We start from the raw sequence: 21,962 nt of genomic DNA on the forward strand, positions 1-21,962 counted from the left end.
GGCTGGGTGCATGGGGACTATTAGATGGAGGCTCCCAAAGTGGGAGGGATGGGAATGAGTGTCCAGGTAGATGAGTCGGCCCACGGAGGAGATAAGGCACCTCTAATTAGGAGCTCGGGAGGTGGGGGGACACCCTGGGGCTGGAAGTGTGGGCTGGGCTGGGCGCAGATGTTTGTCCACATCCTTTAGTCTCCAAGAGAAGCAGCTCCAACTCTCTCTTGCAGGACGGGAGACATGTCGTGGCTGACGGGCAAAGGCTACTGAATTCCCGGCTAGCCGAGCATGGCTGCCAGCTGCAGCACATCTGGCCAGGGCAGTGGGCAGCCGCTCACTCGGACTCTTGCCAAACCCGCCACTTACCCAATCTCTCCCTCTGAGCCGAATCTAGCCTGTCTATCCCTGCTGCAGAGCCAACTGCCACCCAGCATTTGTTTCTCTAGGAACTTTGGGACAATCAGCATGGGGATCCTGGGGCCCTGGGGACCGGGCTGATTCCTGAAGCAACTTTGCCAGCATCTGGGTCTTCGAGGTGGCAAAGTTGCTCAGAGCCCGTTCCCTCATCCCATTTCTTCTCTGGTGGCCATGCCTGCCTCTTGCCGGTCCTCACCCCTTGGGATCTACCCCCAGCCATCTTCAGGATGGAGTGTCCTGCATCTCTGGGCTTTAGGTCCTCATCTGTAAATGATTGGTCAATCTTTGAGGTCTTCCAGATCTTCACTTGCGATGGATGATTCTTCCTCCCGGGGTCAGCAGGTGACCCTTCCCCCTCCTCCACGGACTGCTGAATTTGGAAACCAGAGCAGGCCCACCCACCCAACTCTTCTTCCTTGCACAGACCAAGCAATAATAGGCAATAAACAAATCTAATTTTTGTGTCAGAATGGTATGTGAGCCTGCCCCTCTCCCTGTGTGCCTGTGGATTGTGTGACTCCCTCTCCATCTGCTCCCCATCCCCTGGGGAGCCCCTGGGCCAAAGATGCTCCCAGGTGTCTTAAAATGAGAGCATGCACTGGGGGCTGCCAGAGCCTCATGGTAGGTGGCTTCTTCCTGCCGAGGCTGTGGGCACAATGTTGGCAGGATGCTCTTGAATTCCACCATTCTAGTGTGAGTCCGCTGGAGGTAGAGCCAGTCAAGCCCCTTCTGAGCTCTGGGCCTCAATGGCCTCATCTATAGAAGGAGGGGGTTGGAGGATGGGACCTGGGTATGAGTGTGCTCATTTCTGACTGGTCACAGGCTGAAGGTTCCTCCTGGACTGGACAAATGGGTTGGACCAGGGGACCGGGGGGGGGGGGTTCTGCTTCCTGAGCCCCCTCCCATCTGGGGTCAGCGGGGTCAGTTCATGAGGTTCCCCTCCCTCTCTGCTGCCTGGGTCCTTCCTTCAGCCTAAGGGAGGCAGTGTAGCCCAAGGAGGAGGTGCCAGGCTCAGGGGCAAAAGAAATTGGCTTGGATGGCGGGGGGGGGGGGGGGGGGGGCGGGGCAGGGGACTGGAGGTGGGCCGAGTGACCCTGGACCTTCCCCGGATGACCCTGGGGTGGGGGAAGGTGGTTTCTAGCACCACCACTGCCCCTGCCTCCTCTCCCTTTGGGACAGAAGGAAAGCAGGAAGGTTTGTGTCTCAGGCTTAACAGTTAAGTAATGATGGATAGATGGACTGATGGATGGAACCACTCCACCCTCAACATTCCAATGGATTTAAGACCACGGACCAATAAATAAATCCAAACTAATTGGACGTAAGAAGGTATTAATAAGTGGGTGGAATCAAGGAAGGCTTCCCAGGGGAGGTGGCCAGAGCAGAGCCTTGAAGATAAGGATTATAAGAAGGTGAAGTGAGTGTGTGCAAGACAGGGGGGACAGCCTGGGCGAAGGCAGAGAGGCTGGAAACGGAATGCTTTTTGGTGCCCTAGTGCGGGCAATGGAAAGACCTTAGCTTCTAGCCACGTCTCCCGGCCTGCTCCGAGCTCCCATCAGGCTCCACCTCCCCGCCACCCAGCGTTCTTGGCAGCAAGCAGTGCACATTCCTGCTCACAGAAAACCCACCGGCTGGTTGGTTGGTGGTTGTCCTTTGTTCTCGAAGAGGAGCAAAATGCTTGAGTAAAGATTCAGTGTGTCTGACTGTGGCTGATCAGGCCAGGACGAGCTCGGAAAGCTCCACCGCAGGTTGGGCACAAATAGTCCTTATGGACATTTGGGGTGGAGCCTCTAAATGCACATCCTGCATTTCCTTTGAGCTGTCCCAATGCTGCTTTGCTCCTAGGGCACGGCGCCTCCTCTGATGCGAGCGCGCCAAACTGAGCGCTCCCGTGTCAGAGTCTCCCGTGTCACACAATCAATTCCAAAGTTCTTGAGAGAGACCTTGAGAGTCCTTGGATGGCTTCTTCTGACCATCATGTGAACGCCTGCCCTGTCTGAGTGCTCCATAAAACAATCTCCTTGGCAAGCGTGTGTTTGGCACTTGAACAACGTGGCCGGCCTATCGGAGCTGCGCCCTCTGAAGCAGAGTTTGAATGCTTGGCAGTTTAGTTCGAGTGAAGACCTCAGTGCCTGGCACCCTCTCCTGCCCGAGATCCTCAGAATCTTCTGACTACAACTCCCAGCAGGCACCGCCAGACACTTCCGGAAAGAAATGCCGTCTCCGGGGCGGTGCCACCCGCCCAGGCTCGGCCTCCCGGAGGTCCTCGCGCCCCGGACCAGACTACGTTTCCCAGCAGTCACTACGCATCCCCTGCAGGTGCTGGCATCGGTTCCGTGGTGGGGGCTGCTGGGAACTGTAGTCCTGACGCGAGGGCCGCTGGGAGGTGCGGACGGGGCATGGCGGCGGCTCCGGGCGGAGGCTGCTCGGGCTCTGGCCCGGGCTCTGGCTCGGTGGCAGGACCCGCTGCGGCCGCACGACCTAAGGTGGCCCCGAGTGTGGACTTCGACCACAGCTGCTCGGACAGCGTGGAGTACCTGACCCTGAACTTCGGCCCGTTTGAGACCGTGCACCGATGGCGACGCCTCCCACCCTGCGACGAGTTTGTGGGTGCCAGGTGTGTTGGCACGGGGCGGGGCCAGCCAGGGCGGGGCCACGATGGGGGTGGGGTCACGGGCCCAGGAGGGGCCTAGACGAAGGGTCTGGGGGGCGGGACCACGGTGGGGGCAGGGTCACGATGGTGGGGCAGGGCTGGGGTGAGGCCTTAGGGGGCAGGGCCTGGGTGGAGGCGGGGCGGGGCTGGGTATTGGGGGCGGGGTCATCATGGTGAGGTAGGTCTGGGTGGAGGGGGTGGGGTGAGGCTGGACCTTGGGGGCGGGTCTTGGTGGAGGGGCGGGGCCATGGGGGGGCTTGGGCAGGGGAAGGAGGGTGGGGGCAGGGTGCACCTTTTGGGGGGGTCTCCCGGCCGGGGGCCCTCCCTGACCTCCCCCTCCCCCTCCCCCGGCAGGCGCAGCAAGCACACGGTGGTCGCCTATAAGGATGCCATCTACGTTTTTGGAGGCGACAATGGGTAGGTGAGCATGGGGGCTCCTTGGGGGGGTCCCCTTTATTGGGGGGGCCTTTCATGGGGGGCATGGGGCCGATTTTAGGGTGACTCAGGAGCGTTCCTGTGGCTCGGGGGGGCTTGCCCTCGGGGGCCTCCTCCCCTTCCCATGAGCTGGCCCCTTACCCCAGCATGACTCAGTTTCCTCTTCTACACCGTGGGAGTGACAGTCAGATGCTGCTCAGATGTGGAGAGTCTACAGAGGGGGAAACTGAGTCTGAGAAGGCTGGAAGTGAATTGGCCAAGGTCATACATTGAATTCATAACCGTAGAATGTCATGGCTGGGGGCCTGAGGTCAGGGGAGGTCAGGGCTGGGGGAGCGGCCTCTGGCTCATGGTGAGAGAACAGGTCGGCCCAGGTCAGGGTCCTCCAGCTCCCCATCTAGAAAGAGCCTAGGAGGACTCCCAGTCCAACAACCTTGTTTTACAAATGAGGAAACTGAGGCAGGGCAGTGCCGTGATCTGCCCAGACTCGGGATTCAAACCCGGCTCCCCATTCAGGGCCCTCCCGCAGGGCTTCCCTGAGATCCAGGACCCAGACCTCCCATTTCTGTGGACCTCCCCCAGCCTTTTTAAGGTCACGCCTCCCTTTTCACTCTGGCCATGTCCCTTTCAGAAAGACCATGCTGAACGACCTCCTGCGCTTCGATGTCAAGGACTGCTCCTGGTGCAGGTGGGCTCCGGCTGCCATCTCGATTCCTCTCCTACCCACACCATGCTGCTGCTGGCCTTGCCCTGCCCCGCTGTGGGGGTGGGGAGCATGAGGACCCCCAGCCTGGCCCCCTGGGCTCCCAGCCCCCTGCTCCATCCTGGCTCCCTGGGCCCCCAGACCCTGAACCCCCCTGGCCCTGCCCTTGCCCCATTTCTGAGGTCCCCGGGCCTTCAGCGCTCTCTGGTCCCAGCCAGGGGCCATTCCCATGCAGACCAGATGGACTTCCTTCCCATCAGACCCTGGGCCCCCAGCCCCAATTCCTGCTGGGCTGGATTTCAGACTTGTCCCTGTGGAATTCCGTTCTCTTTTTCCCTGTGCGTGCCCCCTGTGCATGTAGCATTGATGGCGTTTGTCCCCCCCTCTCTCTAGGGCTTTCACCACGGGGACGCCGCCGGCCCCCCGCTATCACCACTCTGCCGTGGTCTACGGGAGCAGCATGTTTGTGTTCGGTGAGGACCTCGCGGGGCTGTGCCTCAGGGGCCCTCCTGACCTGGCCTACGCCTCCCCGCCAGGCAGCTCCAGGAGGGGCTAGTGCTGGGATTACTGACCCATTTTACACATCAGGATACTCAGGCGCAGTGAGCAAAAGGGTCTTGGGCCTCGCCCTGGGCCCCCTCTTCCAGCTGTGGGCCTTTACACAAAGTTCCCACCCAGGTTGCACCTTCAATCTCGGTGAGGGCCCAGCTTCCAGCTCAGGCCTGGACCAGAGGCTTGGCCTCAAGCATGTTCATTCTTTAGTCATCACGAGGGGCCTCTCATGAAACTGGGGCCAAAGGGCTGCATGATCTCAGGGGGAGAGCGGACCTCCAGGAGCAAGACCAACTCTTCTCTAAACACTGTACCCAGCTGTGCTCCACTTGGATATTTCCAGTGACAGGGGCCTCACTCCTTCCCAAGGCTGTCAGTTCTGTCCAGATCATAGATTGAGACACAGAGGGGGCACCAGAGACCGTAGATGGGAGGAGCGAGGCCTGCAGCCAGAGCCCCCCTGGTGGGAGTGAGAGCAGGAGCTGGGCCTCTGTCTGTGGGGGCAGGACTCCCCCGCGGCCTCCATCCAGAGAAGCCACACCTGACTCACCGAACTGTGTCTTCACAGGTGGCTACACCGGTGACATTTACTCCAATTCCAATCTGAAGAACAAGAATGATCTGTTTGAGTACAAGTTTGCCACCGGGCAGTGGGCAGAATGGAAGATTGAAGGGCGGTGAGTGGCAGCCTCGGGGCCTGGGTGGGGTCCCGGGTGGGGCCTCAGGGGCCCCCTCCAGAGGTGTGGCAGGGGGGCCTCCCGATGGACCCTGTGGGAGGGAGGTGCCCAGCAGGGGTGCCTGGGGGCGGGGATGATGAGAATGATGGGCAGCATCTATGTGGCACTTCTGGGGGTGGCAGGGTGGCTAAATGGATAGAGCACCGGGCCCTAGCTGGGTGACCCTGGCCAGGTCACTGAACCCTGCTGGCCTCAGTTTCCTCATGTGTAAAAGGAGCTGGAGAAGGAAAACACAAACCCCTCCAAGATCTCTGCCAAGAAAGCCCCAAATGGGGTCATGAGGAGTCAGACATGAGTGAAGTGACTCGGTGACAATACAGGTTTAAGGTGTTCAAAGTCCTTTCCCTGTGTCATGCTGTGTGTACCTGTAGGACCGTTATGATGCCCCTTTTACAGCTGAGGAAACTGAGGCACACAGTAGGCAGGTGACTTGCCCAGGGTCATACAGTTAGGAAGTATCCAAGGCAGGTTTTGAACTCAGGTCTCCCTGACGCCAAAGCCAGGACGTGGATGTCAGCAGACTCTGAGGCCTCCAGAGACAGTGCGAGGAATGTGCAGGGCATGTCCCTGGGAGGCCGGGGCTAGTGGCTGCTGGGGACCTAGCCTGACATGTCCCTTGGTCCCCCCCAGGTTACCGGTGGCAAGGTCGGCACACGGGGCGACCGTATACAGTGACAAGCTGTGGATCTTTGCAGGTTACGACGGCAATGCCCGGTATGTGGACGCAGGGCTGGGCCCTCTGCCCTGGGAGCGGCCTTGGCCGACTCCACCAAACTGGGTGCAGTGCAACGAGGCCTGTGGTGTTTCTGCCACCTTGTGGTCTGGAAGGACCCCGGGGGAACTCTCCTGCCCTTGAGCAGGGTGGTCAAGGCTGTGCCTGCTCAGCCCTCGGCCACTTTTTGGACAGGGAGCGTCCAGGCTTCGTCTGGGATGGGCGGCTCATTACCTCCCCAGGAGGCCTCTTCCGTTCTGGGCCCACTTGGTTCTTCTCTGGACATTGTGCCCTCTCAGGCTTCTCTCCCTTGTAGATGTGGGGGCCTCCAGGGTCCCCTTCTGTGGTCTGAGCCTGCCCAGGGTGCCGCATTCTTGGTCCTGGCTGGGGTGGCAGGCCCAGCTGGCCGGCAGGGGGTCCCTGTGAAGGCAGCAGCCTGAGCCAGGCTGGGCGCTGCCCATCTCCTCTGTGGCATGGCTGTCGCTGCCCGAGATTGTGACCCTGCATCCCTCCCCATCCAGGCTCAATGACATATGGACCATCGGCCTGCAGGACCGAGAACTGACCTGCTGGGAGGAGGTGAGAGGCCAGCCTGGGGCCATGTGGCCAGTCCCTGGAGGGTCCTTCTTCCTGCCAGGCCTGGGGGGAGGCAAGAGGAGGAGCCCTGGGCACAGATCCTGACTCAGGCTCGCAGGGTTCTGTGGCCCTGACTGTCACCTATGCCCCCAGAGCCTCAATTGTCTCAGAAAAATGGAAGCAGCTTTTCCCACCCTGTACGTGTAACCCCTTGGGCCCATGGATGAGAAGGATGAGAGAAATTCAGCTGAGAACAAAGCGATTCTGTGGGAGCCAGGGGCTGGGCGGCCACAAGAAGCTGGGGGCAGTGGAGAGCGAGACACTTGGGATGGGTCTGGAGAGAGGAGAGGGATTCTCTGAGGCAGAAGGGAGCGGGGATGGCACGCCAGGCGTGGGGGCCGGCTGTTGCAAAAGTGCAGAGATGAGAGATGGAGGAAGCAGCAGGGAGGCCAGAGTCAGCAGGGTGTGGGAGGGGACGTCAGGGCCCGTGGGTCTGCAAAGGGTGGGGCTGTTCTGGTTTGTCCCAGAGGCAGGAATTCTTGCTACTCTTAATAACAACATGAACCTGGGTCTACGTAGTGGCTGCTACATGCTGGCCCCTGTCGGAACTCTCGCTTGCTTCTCATAGCAGCCCTGGGAGCCCATGCTATTACTACCATTCCCATCTTACAGCTGGGGAAACTGAGGCAAACAGAGTTAAGCGACTTGCCCAGGGTGACACAGCTAGGAAACGTCTGAGGCTGGATTTGAACTCAGGTCTCCCTGCCTCCAGGCCTGGCGCTCTGTCCCCTGGGCCACTGGCTGCCTTATAGTTAATGGAGTGGTCAGCTGTCCACCTGAGGACGCTCCCTTGGGGTGGAGGAGGGAGAAGCCCACAGGGCAGGAGACCAGGGAGGAGGCCTGAATGAGGAGGTTTGGCAGTGGTCTGGCTGTGGAAGGAGTGAGGGGGGAGTCCTGGTGCTGGCCTGAGGGGCCCTCTGCAAGGAGGGAAGCTTGGAAAAGAGCAGGAGGGAGGGGAGAGATGCTTTCGGTTTGGGATCGAGCTTGAGATTCTGGTCCTGGTTCATCCAGTTGGAAATGCCCACTAGGCAGGAGGAGTGAGTCTTTATTAAGCGCCTACTGTGTGCCAGTCCTGGCCATGGTGCTTGATATGTCACAACTCTGGGAAGGAGGAGGCTCTGTTACCTTCCTAGTTTTTCAGTTGAGGAAACTGAGTCAGGCGTCAGTGACGCACCCTGCCAGTCAGTGTCTGGGGCTGCAGGATGTGCAGATCTGGGTATTGTCGGCATGGAGGTGACCCCTGAGCCCAGGGGGCCGAGACAGGGCCCGGCTCAGACCTTTGGCAGCACCCACAGTTCGGGGGCACGATACAGGTGATGAGCCGGTAGAGGAGGTCGAGGAGGAGTGGTCCTGTGGGTGGAGGAGACAGAAAAGCCCACAGGAGAAAGCCCAGAGCAGAGGAGGCTGTATGTGGGAGGCCAGAGCGGCCGGCGCATCCAGTGCCAAGGCACGTTGCTAAGGACATGGCCTGAGAGCAGCCCCTCACGCTGGCCCGTGCAGAGATCCCGGTGCCTTTGGGTAGAGCCCTTGGCCCATGGGCTGTAGTTCAGAGGGGAAGGAGGTGGCCTGGCAGCCGGGGCTAGTGAGCAGGAACGAGCCTGCTTGCCACACCTGGGTCAGAGGAGGCAGATAGGGTGATGACAAGGTCCCCCTGAGTAGAGCAGGGCCAGGAGCATGAAGAGGGAGGGCAGTGCTGGTGCCACTGTGCCCCATCAGCTGCGGCGGGGGAGGGGGGTCCTGAGCGTCCAGGGTCCAGGCCTCATGGCTCTGTCTTTGAAGGCGCCTGTGGGGCATTTGAATTAGGAAGGTGATCCTGGGTCTTTGGAGCAGGCGGGTGGCTCGTGCCTGCCTGGCCCCCATCTGGTGACCCGTCTGCCAACACCCCACTTTGTGCCCCTTTGACGTCCCTAGATCGAGCAGAGCGGCGAGATCCCGCCTTCCTGCTGTAACTTCCCCGTGGCAGTCTGCAGGGACAAGATGTTTGTGTTTTCGGGGCAGAGTGGAGCCAAGATCACCAACAATCTCTTCCAGTTTGAATTCAGAGACAAGGTGTAAGTGTGGATGGGGGGGTCCCCGCTCCACAGGCCTTGGAGAGCTCCCAGAAATCCCTGGGGCTCCTTGGCTGTCGCTGCCCATGAGACATGCGCACAATTCTCTGTTTGCCTGCCTGGGGTGAGGCGCAGTGCCCAGGGACGTGGGCTGGCGCTGGAGGCAGGCCTTAGCCTCCACTTGGCTCGCTGACGCTGCTGACTTAGGGCCTGGAACCCTGGAAGGGTCGGCAGGCTTGGTGTCACCGTGGGGATTGACCTCTCCTCCCATCTTCTAGATGGACCCGGATTCCCACGGAGCACTTGCTGCGGGGCTCACCACCCCCTCCCCAGCGCAGATACGGGCACACCATGGTTGCCTTTGACCGGCACCTGTATGTATTTGGGGGTGCAGCTGATAACACCCTCCCTAACGAGCTTCACTGCTACGATGTGGACTTCCAGACTTGGGACGTCATCCAGCCCAGTCCCGACAGCGAGGTAGCAGCGTTCTCCCTGGCAGCGGGAAGGCTGGGTGGGCGGCCGAGGCAGCAGGGGCTTCTGGGAGCCCAGCCAAAGCCTTTTGCCCAGGGAGAGGAAGGGGCTTGACCACTGTCCCACAAGGAGTTAGACTCAGCAGGCATTAATCACTTACTGTATATACAAGCAGCAAGGTGGCCCCTGCCCTCAAGGAGCTTATGATGGGTCACAGTTATAGTGAAGGCCTTGATCAGGTCCCTGAGGGCCAGGCTGGCCGGGCAGGGGCCTGGTCCCAGGAAGAGGCAGAGGTGGTGTGGTGTGGATGCGCACTGAGGAGGCAGTGGGGCCTGGGTCTGGGAGGGGTTCGAGATCACAGCTGCAGGGACATCAGAGCCAGTCAGTCTGAGCCTCTCCTCATGTCCCAAGGGGGAAGCTGAGGCCACAAGAAGGAAAGGCCTTGCCCAAAGATGCAGCAGTTGGGCCCGGCTCACGCGGCCTCTCCCTCTATCTGCTTGGCCGTGCAGGGGCTCAGTGAGCCTGCCCAGAGCCCCTCACCTTCAACCCTGTTTGTGGGGCCCAGCAGCTGTGCTCAGTGTCCCTCCCCCTCCTCACCCAGCTCTCTCCTCTCCTCCTATCTCCTAGCTGCCCAGTGGGAGGCTGTTCCACGCGGCCGCCGTCATTTCGGACGCCATGTACATATTTGGTGGGACAGTGGACAACAATATTCGGAGCGGTGAAATGTACAGATTTCAGGTACCTGGAGAAAGGGCAGGGCCCCGGCGGGCCGCCGAGCTGGGCATCTGGGCACCTGCCTGGACCTCCATTCAGGGGTGGGCTTGGGCCTGCCATGGGGCCCACAGGGCAGCGGTAACATGACGGAAAGAAGGCCACGCTCACCCTCTGTGCTGCCCAGACCCCTGGTGAGTGTGGCCTGCGGCCCCCTGGAACAGAAGACTAGAGGAATGGCTTGGGAGTCCAGAGGAGGGGAGGACCTCCCGGGAGGGCTGGGACCAGCAGAGTGTTGGGCAGCATTCCTGGTGTCCACCTTGGAGACAGGATGGCAGGCTGAAGGGAAGAGCTGGGTGGCTGGATGCTGCATGGAGAGCAATGTAATCCCCCTGAGGGCCTACCCACCAGGAGGGCTCCGTCCTCTGCCTGGGAGCATCAGGGGCCAAGATGGAGGCCCACATTTGCCACTGACAGGGCGAATGTGGGGCTCAGAAGGCCCAGTGGGTTAGGATGGAGGTACAGCCTTCCCTTTGTGATGGCCTGGACAGGTCTGCATTGCCTTACAGGGTGAGGGCACTGGGTTCTAGAGGTCTGGGGTCACCTCCCACCCCGGCCTTAGCCCTGCCTGGCCTCCCTCACTTCATTTGGGCCCCACATTTTAGGCAGAATGTTGACAAGCAAGAGTTGGGGATGCTGATCCAGGGGGAACATTTCTGAAGGGCAGTCCTGTGCAAGAGGCCATCCTATGCCTTACTCCTCAGGGCTTTCCAGAATGAGGGGTGGGAAATAGGAGATGGGGTTCAGGTTGATAAAAAAGAACTTTTCTAAAAATTAGGGCCACCCAAAAATGGAGCAGGGACTTGGGGAGGTAGTGAGCTTCCCACCCTTGGTGAGGATCAAGTCAAGCTTGGACGACTCTTTGTCAAGGTGTTAGGGGCAGGGGGAGGGTCTGGTGAGAAGGTTTCTTCCTGCTCTGGTTCTGTGATCATGTGTGTGCTCAGACCCAGAGCTCTGGGGAGCTTGGGGAACAGGTCAGCATGGTGCCAAGAAGACCTTCTTTGGTCCCTTTGGGTTCTCCAGGCTCTGATCTGGGCGGGTGTGACGGAAGGCCCAGGAGGACCAAGGGGACTCTTGTCTTTCAGTTTTCCTGCTACCCAAAGTGTACGTTACATGAAGACTACGGCCGTCTGTGGGAGAGCCGCCAGTTCAGCGATGTGGAGTTCATTCTGGGAGAAGTGAGTATGTGGGCCATGCCCCTCACGTCACCGGCGAGGATGCTGAGGCACGGGGCATCAGGTGACGTGACTGATGTGACCCAGGCGCTAGTGGCAGGCAGAGCCAGGATTGTCCCCGGGGTCCTAACACTGACTGCAGGTCCAGCACCCTTGGCCCTGCTCCTCGCCAGGCCCCAGGATGGCTCCTGCCCCTCCTCCGGGGCACAGGGCACCTGCTGGAGGAGGCGGGCCCCTTGACAGCAGCAGCTGCCGCTGCCCGTGGAGCCTGATGCGGCTGCTTTCTTTGCATTGACAGAAGGAGGAGCGGGTCCGAGGACACATTGCAATTGTCACGGCACGCTGCAAATGGCTTCGGAAGAAGATAATGCAGGCCCGGGAGCGAGTGCGACAGGTGAGTGTCCCTCCCATCCCAGGCTTCCTCCAGAGGGCAGCGGGCTGCTCAGGAGTGCTGATCTCCACCCCTCTGAAATCCCAGGCAACGTGGGCCCCAAGGTCACTTTCTTAGAGGCAGCAAGGGCAGAGGGGATGAACCTCTGAGCATGGGGCACAAAGACCTGGGTGTGAATCCTGAGGTATCTTCATCTGTAAAATGGCCACAGGGCATCTACTTCAAAGGGATGCTGTGGGGACCTAATGAAATCAGTGGACGGCAAATGCTTTGTAGTTAAAGACTGGAGGACCTGTGACTTATTGGTCCCTGTTCTGAGCCCCCCCCCCCAGCTCTGACCTGAAGATCTCTGAGAGAGCTGTTAGCAGGAATGACTGAGGACCCAGGCATTCTCCTCTCAGCAAGCCTGGGCAGCTGGGGTGGCCTCTGTCTCCACCACGTGACTAGCCTAGGTCCAGAATGCAGGCGGATTTCCCTCCTACAAGGGCTAACCCAGGGGAGGCCTCTTCTCTTGGTAGGTTGTCAGCGTGAATGAAGGGACTTCATAAAAAGAGGAGAGGGGAGTGAGTGTGAAAACACAGAGAAGAGCTCTGTGAGGCCCAGGGGGTGTGTGACTGGTGTTAGGAGGAGGTGGCTTTTGTGTGTGTGTGTGCGTGCACGTGGAATGGTATGATGTAGAGAAGGTGAACAGGAAGAACCAGCAAACACCGGCAGCAAAGCTGTCCTCTGAAAAAGTGAGGGAGCCCCTCGAGGGCTTGATGCCCTCAGTGTGGGCAGAGGAAGAGGGGACCAGCGGGACTTGGTCCCTGCCTGGGACTGGGGGGCAGTTTTCTAAGAATCCAGAGACCCAACACATGATGGACGGCCTCCCACTGTCATCATCCTGTCTGCTGATTGACACAAGGAGAAGCGTTCCTGTCATGTTCTTTTCTATCATGTGGTGGAGGTACAAACAGCTTGACCTGGCAGGAAGGAACCTAAAGACCATCACCAAGGGTCATGATTGTGAAGATGCCTGTCTGGGTTATGGGAGCTCCTTTTGTGTCTGCCACCCACAAAAGGCAGGACTCTGGAGAGAGATGTAGCTTTGGTCATGGAGGTGATGCTCCCTGAGAACGGCACTGGGATTTCTGGGCCACAGCTTCAAGCACAGGTGTGACGGGTTCCAGGCCAGGAGTGGAGCTCAGCACAGCCGGGCAGAAAACGTGAGGCTTTTATTTGGATTCAGGTCCCCCGTTGTCTCCAGGTCATTCCCCTGTTTGGGCCTCAGTTTCCAAGGTCCTTTTCAGCTTCAAAACAGCCACTCCATGATCCTGTGCAAAAGGCCTTGAACCTGAAAAAGAAGGAGGAAGAAGACTGTCTATAGCATGAGCCCACTGTGCTTTCCTACTGAATTTTCAGCTGAAATTCCTGAGAGACAAATCTGCAGAAGCAGCCAGTGATAGATTGTTGGTGTCCATCTGCAGATGTCCAGAGGCCTGGCGTTCCTAATGTATAGGTGCCTCCATGGGATCAGTCGCCTTATGAACTAAAGAGGGGGAATATGTTGGGAAATGTGGTCTGTGGGGGTGGGGAGGGCCGGGTAGAAGGAGCGTTTGAATGAAGACCAGTGACCACCCAGAAAAGAGCTGTTGTCATGTGTGGTGGGCAGTGCTGGTGGGAAGAAGAGATGAGACCTTGGGTAAACAGATCGCAGCTTGGCGTTCCGGTGATGGATGACTCCCGTTAGGTCCCATTTACTGGTGAGCTCTCTGCCCACAGTGGCACAGGGTGGGTCAGGTGACTGGCCCTAAAGAAAATTTAATTGGCATTATCGTATCCAGGAGAGAAGTAAAACTCTCGAGAATGGAGTTTGAAGACACCCGTTCCAATGTGGAAATGAAGGGTAATTTGCCTGAAGAGACAAGCGGGGGTGCTTGGCAGCTCAGATGTGAACACAAGACGCACACAGATCATGGTGGCGAGGCTAGGGAGCTGAGGAGGTGTGGTCCCTAAGAACTGCGTCGGGAGTGTTAACACCCAGAATGAGCCGAGCGGTGGAGAAGTCAGTCAGGTGGGCTGCTCAGAGTGGGTGGGACGCCCACCACGGAGGATGCCCGGCAGACCTACTCCCCAGGCGTGTGGCTTCTCTCCACCAAGAACTGGGCTTCTTGGGCAGGAAAGGACAGAGCAGAAATGGCCCTTGGCTCCCAAGCTAGCTCAGCAGGTCCGGAGGAGCCCTGTCCTTGGGCCCTGGCTAGGGTGGTGGCGTGTGATTGTTGAGCCACTCAGGGTAGTCTCAGGTGCTACGGCCCTGGAGGGGGGGCAGGTGTGGACCCGGTTTTCAGAGAAGGGAAGAGCGTGGCATGTGGACGTAGGCCAGTAAGCTTGCCCTGGATTCCTGGCAAAGGCTAGTAGGATTCCACAGGATGAATAGCTCAGGCCAGACTTCTGCTGGGGTCACTCACTGGGTCCATCAGGAGAGGCCCATTGCTAGAGGTTACCTCGATTTTTAGCAGAGCATCTGACCTCTGGTGGAAGAGATGGAGGGACGTGGGTCCGGCGGTGATAGAACAAGTGACCTGGTTCAGCGGCCAAGTTCACGTCGTGTAAAAGGAGCAGGATTTTCTGGTCAGTGCGGATGCTGTGCTGTCGGACATCTTGGCAGGGCCTTGGATGAAAGCCCGTGTGGGATGCATCCCACATTTTAAGAGCAGGGAGAACTGACCTGTGGGGTGACAGCGGACAGGTTCAGAGCTCAGCAGCCTAGAATGGTGGGGGCGGGGAAGAACCCTGCAGTGAGAGTGAATGGAGACAAATACAGAATCAGCCAAAGGGCTTCACAAATACATGATGGATGCAGCCTGCCCAGCGAGCTAGTGAACGAACAGGTGAGGGGATAAGCGAGCAAAGAACAAGTGAGAGGAGCAGTGAGCCAGCCAGCCAGTGTGGGAGCCAGTCGGCATGGGAGTGAGCTGGTGTGGGAGCCAGCCAGCATGGGAGCCAGCCGGCATAAGAGCGAGCCCACGTGGGAATGAGCTGGCATGAGAGGGAGCTAGCTGGTGTGGGAGCCAGCTGGTGTGGGAGGGCGCCAGCCAGCATGGGAGCCAGCCAGTCATCAAGGACACGAGGGAGTGAGCAAGGAGAGGAATGGTGAGTGAAGCAGCAAGGGAAGGAGTGGAAGAACCAGTGAGAGGGCCTAAGTCGGGTGGCTGTGGTGGCCTGGCAGCCCATCCATGTCCCCCTTGCCACTCAGATTTTCCTGCCCGCGGTGCTCCAGAATCTTTGCCTTCTTCGGAGTTCTCTGCAGGCCGGAGGCATCCGGCACAGGATGAGACTGGAGATCGGCCGATGGGAGGCTGCAGGGATGGGGAGTGCTTGGCCTGCAGGAGGCTCAGGGATCTGTGGATCACGGGCTCTGGGAAGACCCTGGCAGGCAGAATCCAAGGGGCCAGCTTAAGCTGGAGGTCAGCAAAGCTGTGAGGTCCTGGGAGCTGTTCCAGTGTGGACGTCCTGTCCGTCTCTGAGGCGCTTCCTGGGCAGCCTGATTTAGCCCAAGAGGATCCCAGAGGCCTTCTTGGCCAGGCGCCTCAGACCCTCATGGGTATCCCTGCTGCAGGCCCGGTACTCTGGGGGGTGGCATTAGCCGGTCTGCATTGTCCAGACATGGCTGTGAATCAGGGTTTTGGGGGACCATGGGGCATCTTCTGCAGCATGGAGGACCACGGTGCCGGGCCTGTCTTGCCTCCCGAGCCTCAGTTTCTACATTTGTGAATGGGAATGTTTCCATATCTGCAAGGGAAGTGCTTTGTCAGGGTGGTGTGAGCCGCTCCTCCCTCACCCTGCCTCCAACCTGAGCCTTCACTCTCTGGCACCTGCTCCTTCCATGCTCCTGTCCTGTGACAGAGACATGCGCACAGCAGGAACTCAGGGGGCCTGGTCACCTCTTCCCTCGCAGCTCAGTCTCCTTACTTGTAAAATGCTGGGTTGGACAAGCACCAAGTTCCCTCCAGCTTGAAGTCTAAGATGCTGTGACTGTCACAGGAGGGTCTTTGTGCCTTTTACATATGGCAGCCTGGCAAGAGGGTGGGGCGCTCCATTGTACAGATGAGCAGACCGAGGCAGTCACATGACAGGACTCTGGCTCTGAAGGCCACCATTTCCACTTCCTTACTTTGCCTGGTCTAGAAATCTAAGCTGGAGCCCGAGGAGGAGGGGCCAGGGGCCACGGGTGGGAAGCCGCCTCTGCCACCTTCTCTGCTGGAGGTGGCGATCCGAGAGGCCGAGGCGCAGCCCTTCGAGGTGCTCATGCAATTCCTGTACACAGACAAGATCAAGTACCCACGCAAAGGTAGGGCCTGGCAGGGAGCCCCGGAAGCCCAGGCTGGTGTTCCAAGGGCCTGGTGGTGTGGGGGTGCCACGTGTGGAGGCCTTCCCAAGCCCTGTCCAGATCCCTCTGTGACCTGATGGGGGGCAGGGAGATGGGCAGATGGATGGACAGCTGTGGGTCTGGAGCCGAAGGAGGCTGCCGTGGGCCCAGGCCCTGCCCTGTTCCTGGGGCTGTGGCACAGCGCCTACGAGCTCTTGGCGGGGTGTTCCTCCAGCATGCTGGGCACCAGGCGGTACAGTGGTTAGGGTCCCCATTTTACGGCTAGAGAACTGAGGCGGCTGGGGCAGGGTGGAGGGCAGCTCAGCCTGTCCCTTGGTGAACACCAGGGCACGTGCACGAGGTGCTGCTCATCATGGATGTCTACAAGCTGGCGCTGAGCTTCAAGCTGTGCCGGCTGGAGCAGCTTTGCCTTCAGTACATCGAGGCCTCTGTGGACCTGCAGAACGTCCTCACCGTGTGCGAGAATGCCAACAAGCTGCAGCTGGATCAGCTCAAGGTGAGAGGTGTGTGGGCGACCGCGGCAGGAGGTACATAGACGGGCCATGCTGCCTGCTCCTGGAGACTTGCTCTGTGGAGGCCTGGGAGGGGAGGGTCTGGGGCTGAGACCTTGGGCACAGGCTGTGGCTTTAGCCCAGCAGCATCCCCCACCCCCAGGGAGGGAGAGGCTGCTCACGTGCTACAGAAGGGGTGGTGGTGGGGGAGGGGGCCAGGTGAGAATGCCAAAGGGCAGACAGGGGTCGAGAGAAGCAGGATCAGTGTGAACAGGCAGTCTCTGAGGCCTAAACAAGGACAAACTGCTTCCACTCGAACCTGTGATGATCCTTTATCACCAGGGAGCCTAGAGGGAGGGGGCTCATTCAAAAAGGCCTGGGGGGAGGGTTCTGTCCTGGTGGTCTTAGGAGAACAAGGGGGGGAATCATCTCCTCAATCAGGGGGCCTGGGAGCAATGTTGGGGCCACCTCTCAAAGGAGGACGTGGCTGGAGCAGGACCCCAAGAGGGAAGGGGCAGCCCTGGGCCCACCTTCCAGGCTGGGCCCAGCAGCAGGACAGCCAGGACTTCTCTGTCTCCCTCATCTCTGTCTGTCTCTCCACATCTCTCATCTCTGCCCTGCAGGAGCACTGCCTGAACTTTGTGGTGAAGGAGTCCCACTTCAACCAGGTGATAATGATGAAGGAGTTTGAGCATCTCTCATCCTCCCTGATTGTGGAGATCGTGCGAAGGAAGCAGCAGCCACCCATCCGGGCCCACTCGGAGCAGCCAGTGGACATAGGTGGGCTGCTGCCCCCTCCCCAGGGGGTTCTGTCCCCCTCAGCCAGCTCCTTCAAGGTGTTTGCACAGCCCTTCCCCCACTGCACTCTGCCGAGGCATGTCCACAAGGGTCATGATGCCCAGATGAAGAAGCTGGAGCCCAGAGGGTGCCACTGACATGCCCAGGGTTGCCTGGCTGCCCAGCCAATACGTGTGCGTGAGGACAGGATGTGCTGGGGTGCTGCTGGGTGTAGACTGGGCCACAGACTCCAATGGCAATGCCCTCTCTGTGTCCCGAATGTGAGAGCAGAAGGGCCCACACAGCAATCAGGGTCCATTTTAATCCTCTTTATCTCTGGTGACCATGAAACTGAAAAGTCACACGGCTGCTCCCGCCCTGGTGAGGTAGATCTGCCTTCTCCCAGAAGGGAGCCCAGGCTCAGGGCTGCCACGAGAGGCATGTCCCCATGCTGATCCTGCTTCTTGTAGGGACCTCGCTGATCCAGGATATGAAGGCTTGCTTGGAGGGGGCAGGGACAGATTTCTGTGACATCACCTTACTCCTAGACGGTCACCCCCGCCCGGCTCATAAGGCCATTCTGGCCGCCCGCTCCAGGTGTGTGACAGAAGAGGATGTGGCCTAGGAGGGAGGTGGGAGACGTAGTGGAAAACCATGTAGAAGGGCTTGAGCCGAAGAAGAAGACGGGGAGGCTGGGGCTTGGCAGGAGGGACACCGTGCCAGGCCTGGGCTCCCAGATGGCAGCCAGGGTGGGGATGCTGGCTCCTGGATGGTGGCTGGGGGTGGGGACGCTGGCTCCAAGCTCCCAGATGGTGGCTGGGGGTGGGGACGCTGGCTCCTGGATGGTGGCTGGGGGTGGGGATGCTGGCTCCAAGCTCCTGGATGGTGGCTGGGGGTGGGGACACTGGCTCCAGGCTCCCAGATGGCAGCCAGGGTGGGGACGCTGGCTCCAGGCTCCTGGATGGTGGCTGGGGGTGGGGACGCTGGCTCCTGGATGGTGGCTGGGGGTGGGGATGCTGGCTCCAAGCTCCTGGATGGTGGCTGGGGGTGGGGACGCTGGCTCCAGGCTCCCAGATGGCAGCCAGGGTGGGGATGCTGGCTCCTGGATGGTGGCTGGGGGTGGGGACGCTGGCTCCAGGCTCCCAGATGGCGGCAGGGCTTCCTTTGTCTTCCAGTTACTTTGAAGCCATGTTTCGGTCCTTCATGCCTGAAGATGGCCAAGTCAACATCTCCATTGGGGAAATGGTGCCCAGCAAGCAGGCTTTCGAGTCCATGCTCCGCTACATCTACTATGGTGAAGTGAACATGCCCCCCGAGGATTCTCTGTATCCTGCGGCTCGAGGCGGACAGTTGGGCCGGGAGGGCAGAGGGGCTTGGGGGAAGCCGCCCAGCATGGCTGCAGGCACTGGGAGCCCAGAGTCTGAGGTCTAATCCTGGCTCTGCCATGGCTGGCCCGGGGATCTGGGCCTTTCCTTGCCTGGACTCGGGGGATTGGGCCCCCTTCCTCGGCTGTCACGCTCCTTCGTCCCCTGGCCTCCAGGCCCCTTGTGGCTGGATGGGGGGCCCTCCCCCTCTCCATGGCACTTACTGGCCCCTATCCCTCCCTTTGCCATCTGGAGCGCTGGGTGTGCCCCGCTACAGATCCCCTAGTGGATGCCCCTGCGGAGACCTTCTGCAGGGGGCCCTGCCTTCCTCTTTGCAGCCCGATCTGCGTTAATACCCATCAAACATCCCTCTCCCTCTAGTCTGTTCACCCTCACCAACATCCCCATTTACAGGTCATCCAGCAAGTAGCCTGAAGGGGGCCCCTCCCAGTATTTCCTGTCCATTCCCTGCTGTAGTCTGGTGCTTGCATAGGGTCCCTCAGGGCAGGGCCACCAGCTGTGAAGGCCAGGTGTTATGGCTGAGAGCCCCTGCACCCCTCTGGGGGCCATCGGCTTTCCTTAACTGTCCCCCAGCTATCTCTTTGCTGCCCCCTATTACTACGGCTTCTACAACAACCGGCTCCAGGCCTACTGCCGGCAGAATTTGGAGATGAACGTGACGGTGGAGAATGTGCTCCAGGTAAGGGCCCCATTGGTGACATGCCTGGCCCCTCGAGCATCCGGGGCAGTCAGTGGAGGGGGACCTCTTGTAGCTAACGCTGATGGCCCGAACTTCTCTGTCTCAGATTTTAGAGGCCGCCGACAAGACCCAGGCCCTGGACATGAAGAGGCATTGCCTTCACATCATCGTGCACCAGTTCACCAAGGTTGGTTGGCTCTTTCCTGGGGTTTGGGGGGTCTGCTGCCCACCCCGCCTGCCCTGGCTCTGAGGGGCCAGTGCCCTGGCAACAGACTGGAAGGAAGCCTTGCATCCGCTGCCCAGAACACGCCCTCCATCCCCAGATCCTCTCCTGCTCCGGTTGAGGCCCTTGGGGCAGCAGGCACTGCCCCAGTTGATGTCCCTGGCCTCTCCTCCCAGAGAAGGCCGCAGGGCCAGCTGTCCTACAGCTTCCTTGGGGATAAAGCCCGAAGGCCTCCTCCCAGCTGGGTCAGGAGGAAGGGAGGGCGGCCCCAACTCAAGGGGACAGAGGGCCTGGCCGTGAGCAGACCCCACGGGCAGTGGACAGGACCCTTTTGAAGTGTAGGTGTCCTTGCTGTCCTGCCTGACATCTGTGCTAAGTGATGGACCTCCCCTTCCTAGTGCGGCCTGAGTCCTAGCGGGAGATTGGGAGCAAACAGGGGCATGGTGGTGGAGTTTGAGCCCTCCCGGGCTGGCAGGCCTGGCTCCAGGCGGCTACCGTGAGCTGTGACCATCAGCTTGTGGCCAGGAAGGGGAGGTCTGGGAGGTGCCGAATGTGGCTGCTAATGGGACAGAGCCGGGAGGACGATTGGCTCCTCCTTCCTGGGCTGGGCCTCCTGCCACATGCAGGCCAAGCCTACAAAGCTGGAAATCATATTTGTTTAAGTTCAGCCATGTAGTGGGTCCCAGAGAAGGGAAAAGGGGGTGGCCACGCCCAGGACCCAAGCTCCCTAGGCCTGCAGGCTCCCTAATGATGCTCCCAGTGGGGCCTAGAGCTGGGCTTTCCTTAAGGGTCCAGTTAAGCAGGCAGGGTCTAGGAGTCCTGCAAATAAATGCGCTGCTGCTTACCTAAACATCGCTCCAGGTGCAAATGTCCTCCCACGACCTGGGCTCTGCCAGCCTGGCTTCCCCCAATGGTCCAGGAGGGTCCCTGCTTCTTGGGCTGAGGGCCGGGAGTTTTCCTACGAGGGGCAGAACGGTTCATGGCCTCACCAGACTAGAGCTGAGCCTCTGTATTTACCAGGTGGTAACTGGCAGCAGAGACTGGGACACTGGATGTGGCCTGTGTCCAGAGGGGAGAGGGAGGCCTTTGTCACAAAGGGAGGGGATGCTGAGGGGGGAGAAATGCCACATGTTGGCTTGGGATGGTAATGGAGAGCTGGGAGGAACTACCCATCCACCTCACAGGTCAGGAAACAGGCCCTGCGAGGGCGTGGTGTGCCCTGCAGCACAGGAAGTAAGTCAGGATTTGAACCCAGGCCCTTGTTCCCAAGCCCAGCACTCATCTCACTGTAGCACGTTATCAACGGACCTGAAACCACGTCATGAGATATTTAGCTTAGAGATGATGACTTTGGAGGGAGGGTCTGGTGGGCCAGGTGCTCTGCGTGTGAACACATGCTTTGTGGCTATGAGTGTCCAGGTGTGAGCATGTGCCGAGGGAAGGGGAACGTGTCTGTGATGCTACGTGTGTGAGCACATGCTCCCCCAGGGGGTCAGAGCCCCGGAGCCTAGGGCCCTCCCTCCCTCGTGACCCCAAGATCCTCGTCGCCAGAGGATGTGGAGCCTGTAATCTCGTTGCTTTTCCCAAAGGTTTCCAAGTTGCCCAACCTGCGCGCCCTGAGCCAACCACTCCTTGTGGACATCATCGAGTCTCTGGCCACTCACATATCTGACAAGCAATGCGCCGAGCTGGGTTCTGACATATGATGCCACCCAAGCCCCCACCTTCGGTGGCTGTCTGCAGCCCTGGGAAGCTCCATGTGCCCAGAACGGCCTGGGCAGAAGCACAGATGCTCAGCAGGACTGGGGCAAGGGGCCAATAGGTGGAGAAGACCCTCAACTGGGCTGCAACAGATCCATGAAATCCTCTGGGCCTAGCTTCCCTGGAGGGACTGCCCACTTCTGCCAGAGCTTTGGGGGAGCCTTGCGCACAAGGCCCCAGCCTTCAGGACTGAAAGTCACGCTACTTTGAAAGACCATTTAGAAGTAAAAGTTGTAACAGTTTTGTGCCTTGGGATCCCTCAGCCTGTAAATGAGTGGGGAGGGAGGCCTGTAGTACACCCAGCTCCCCTCCCCGTGGCCAAGGATGAAGGCTGGGCTGGACAGAGATCAGTGGCCTGGATTCTGTCCTGTGCCAGGGAGCACCACTGCAGGCCCTCTTGTCACCAGAGCCCAGAGTTTGGGACTGGATGACCCTTCAGTATGTACCTGGCTATCATCACTGCCTTGGTCTGGTCAGGGAAGCTGTAGGTGACCAGCCCCTCCACAATTCTATGACTGATGGGCACACACCACACCATCTTGAGAGGTCTAGCCTTTACAAGCCCCACGTCAGCCCTAG

At 59.6% G+C, this 21,962-nt stretch overlaps 2 protein-coding genes across 3 annotated transcripts in view; both read left to right on the plus strand.

The window, feature by feature from the left end:
• Positions 1–444, plus strand: part of AIFM3 (apoptosis inducing factor mitochondria associated 3) — a 34,538-nt gene extending 34,094 nt beyond the window's left edge. For both annotated transcript variants that reach the window (XM_036758682.1, XM_036758690.1), the window contains one exon: positions 225–444. In XM_036758682.1, coding sequence (XP_036614577.1) covers positions 225–264 — 40 coding nt within the window. In that variant the 3' untranslated portion in view covers positions 265–444. The remainder of the gene's footprint in view (positions 1–224) is intronic.
• Positions 445–2,783: 2,339 nt separating this feature from the next.
• LZTR1 (leucine zipper like transcription regulator 1) lies at positions 2,784–21,630 on the plus strand. Its single transcript, XM_036758617.1, has 20 exons — positions 2,784–3,028; positions 3,419–3,481; positions 4,131–4,187; positions 4,596–4,675; positions 5,323–5,431; positions 6,122–6,205; positions 6,725–6,782; positions 8,751–8,890; positions 9,166–9,367; positions 9,989–10,099; positions 11,218–11,310; positions 11,606–11,701; positions 15,866–16,028; positions 16,394–16,563; positions 17,182–17,338; positions 17,806–17,932; positions 18,511–18,660; positions 19,294–19,399; positions 19,506–19,586; positions 21,212–21,630. Exons 1-20 carry the CDS (start codon positions 2,811–2,813, stop codon positions 21,326–21,328), a joined length of 2,382 nt encoding a protein of 793 aa, XP_036614512.1. The 5' UTR covers positions 2,784–2,810; the 3' UTR covers positions 21,329–21,630.
• The last annotated feature ends 332 nt before the right edge of the window (positions 21,631–21,962 follow it).

The sequence above is a fragment of the Trichosurus vulpecula genome, chromosome 1, assembly GCF_011100635.1.
Source record: "Trichosurus vulpecula isolate mTriVul1 chromosome 1, mTriVul1.pri, whole genome shotgun sequence".
Lineage (NCBI taxonomy): Eukaryota > Metazoa > Chordata > Mammalia > Diprotodontia > Phalangeridae > Trichosurus > Trichosurus vulpecula.

Bases quoted from the DNA above. Each gene is read 5' to 3' on its own strand.
- LZTR1 (XM_036758617.1), top strand. From the start codon at position 2,811: ATGGCGGCGGCTCCGGGCGGAGGCTGCTCGGGCTCTGGCCCGGGCTCT. The intron at 17,339-17,805 runs GTGGGCTGCTGC...TGCTTCTTGTAG, and splicing joins GGAGCAGCCAGTGGACATAG to GGACCTCGCTGATCCAGGAT. The intron at 19,587-21,211 runs GTTGGTTGGCTC...CTTTTCCCAAAG, and splicing joins TCGTGCACCAGTTCACCAAG to GTTTCCAAGTTGCCCAACCT.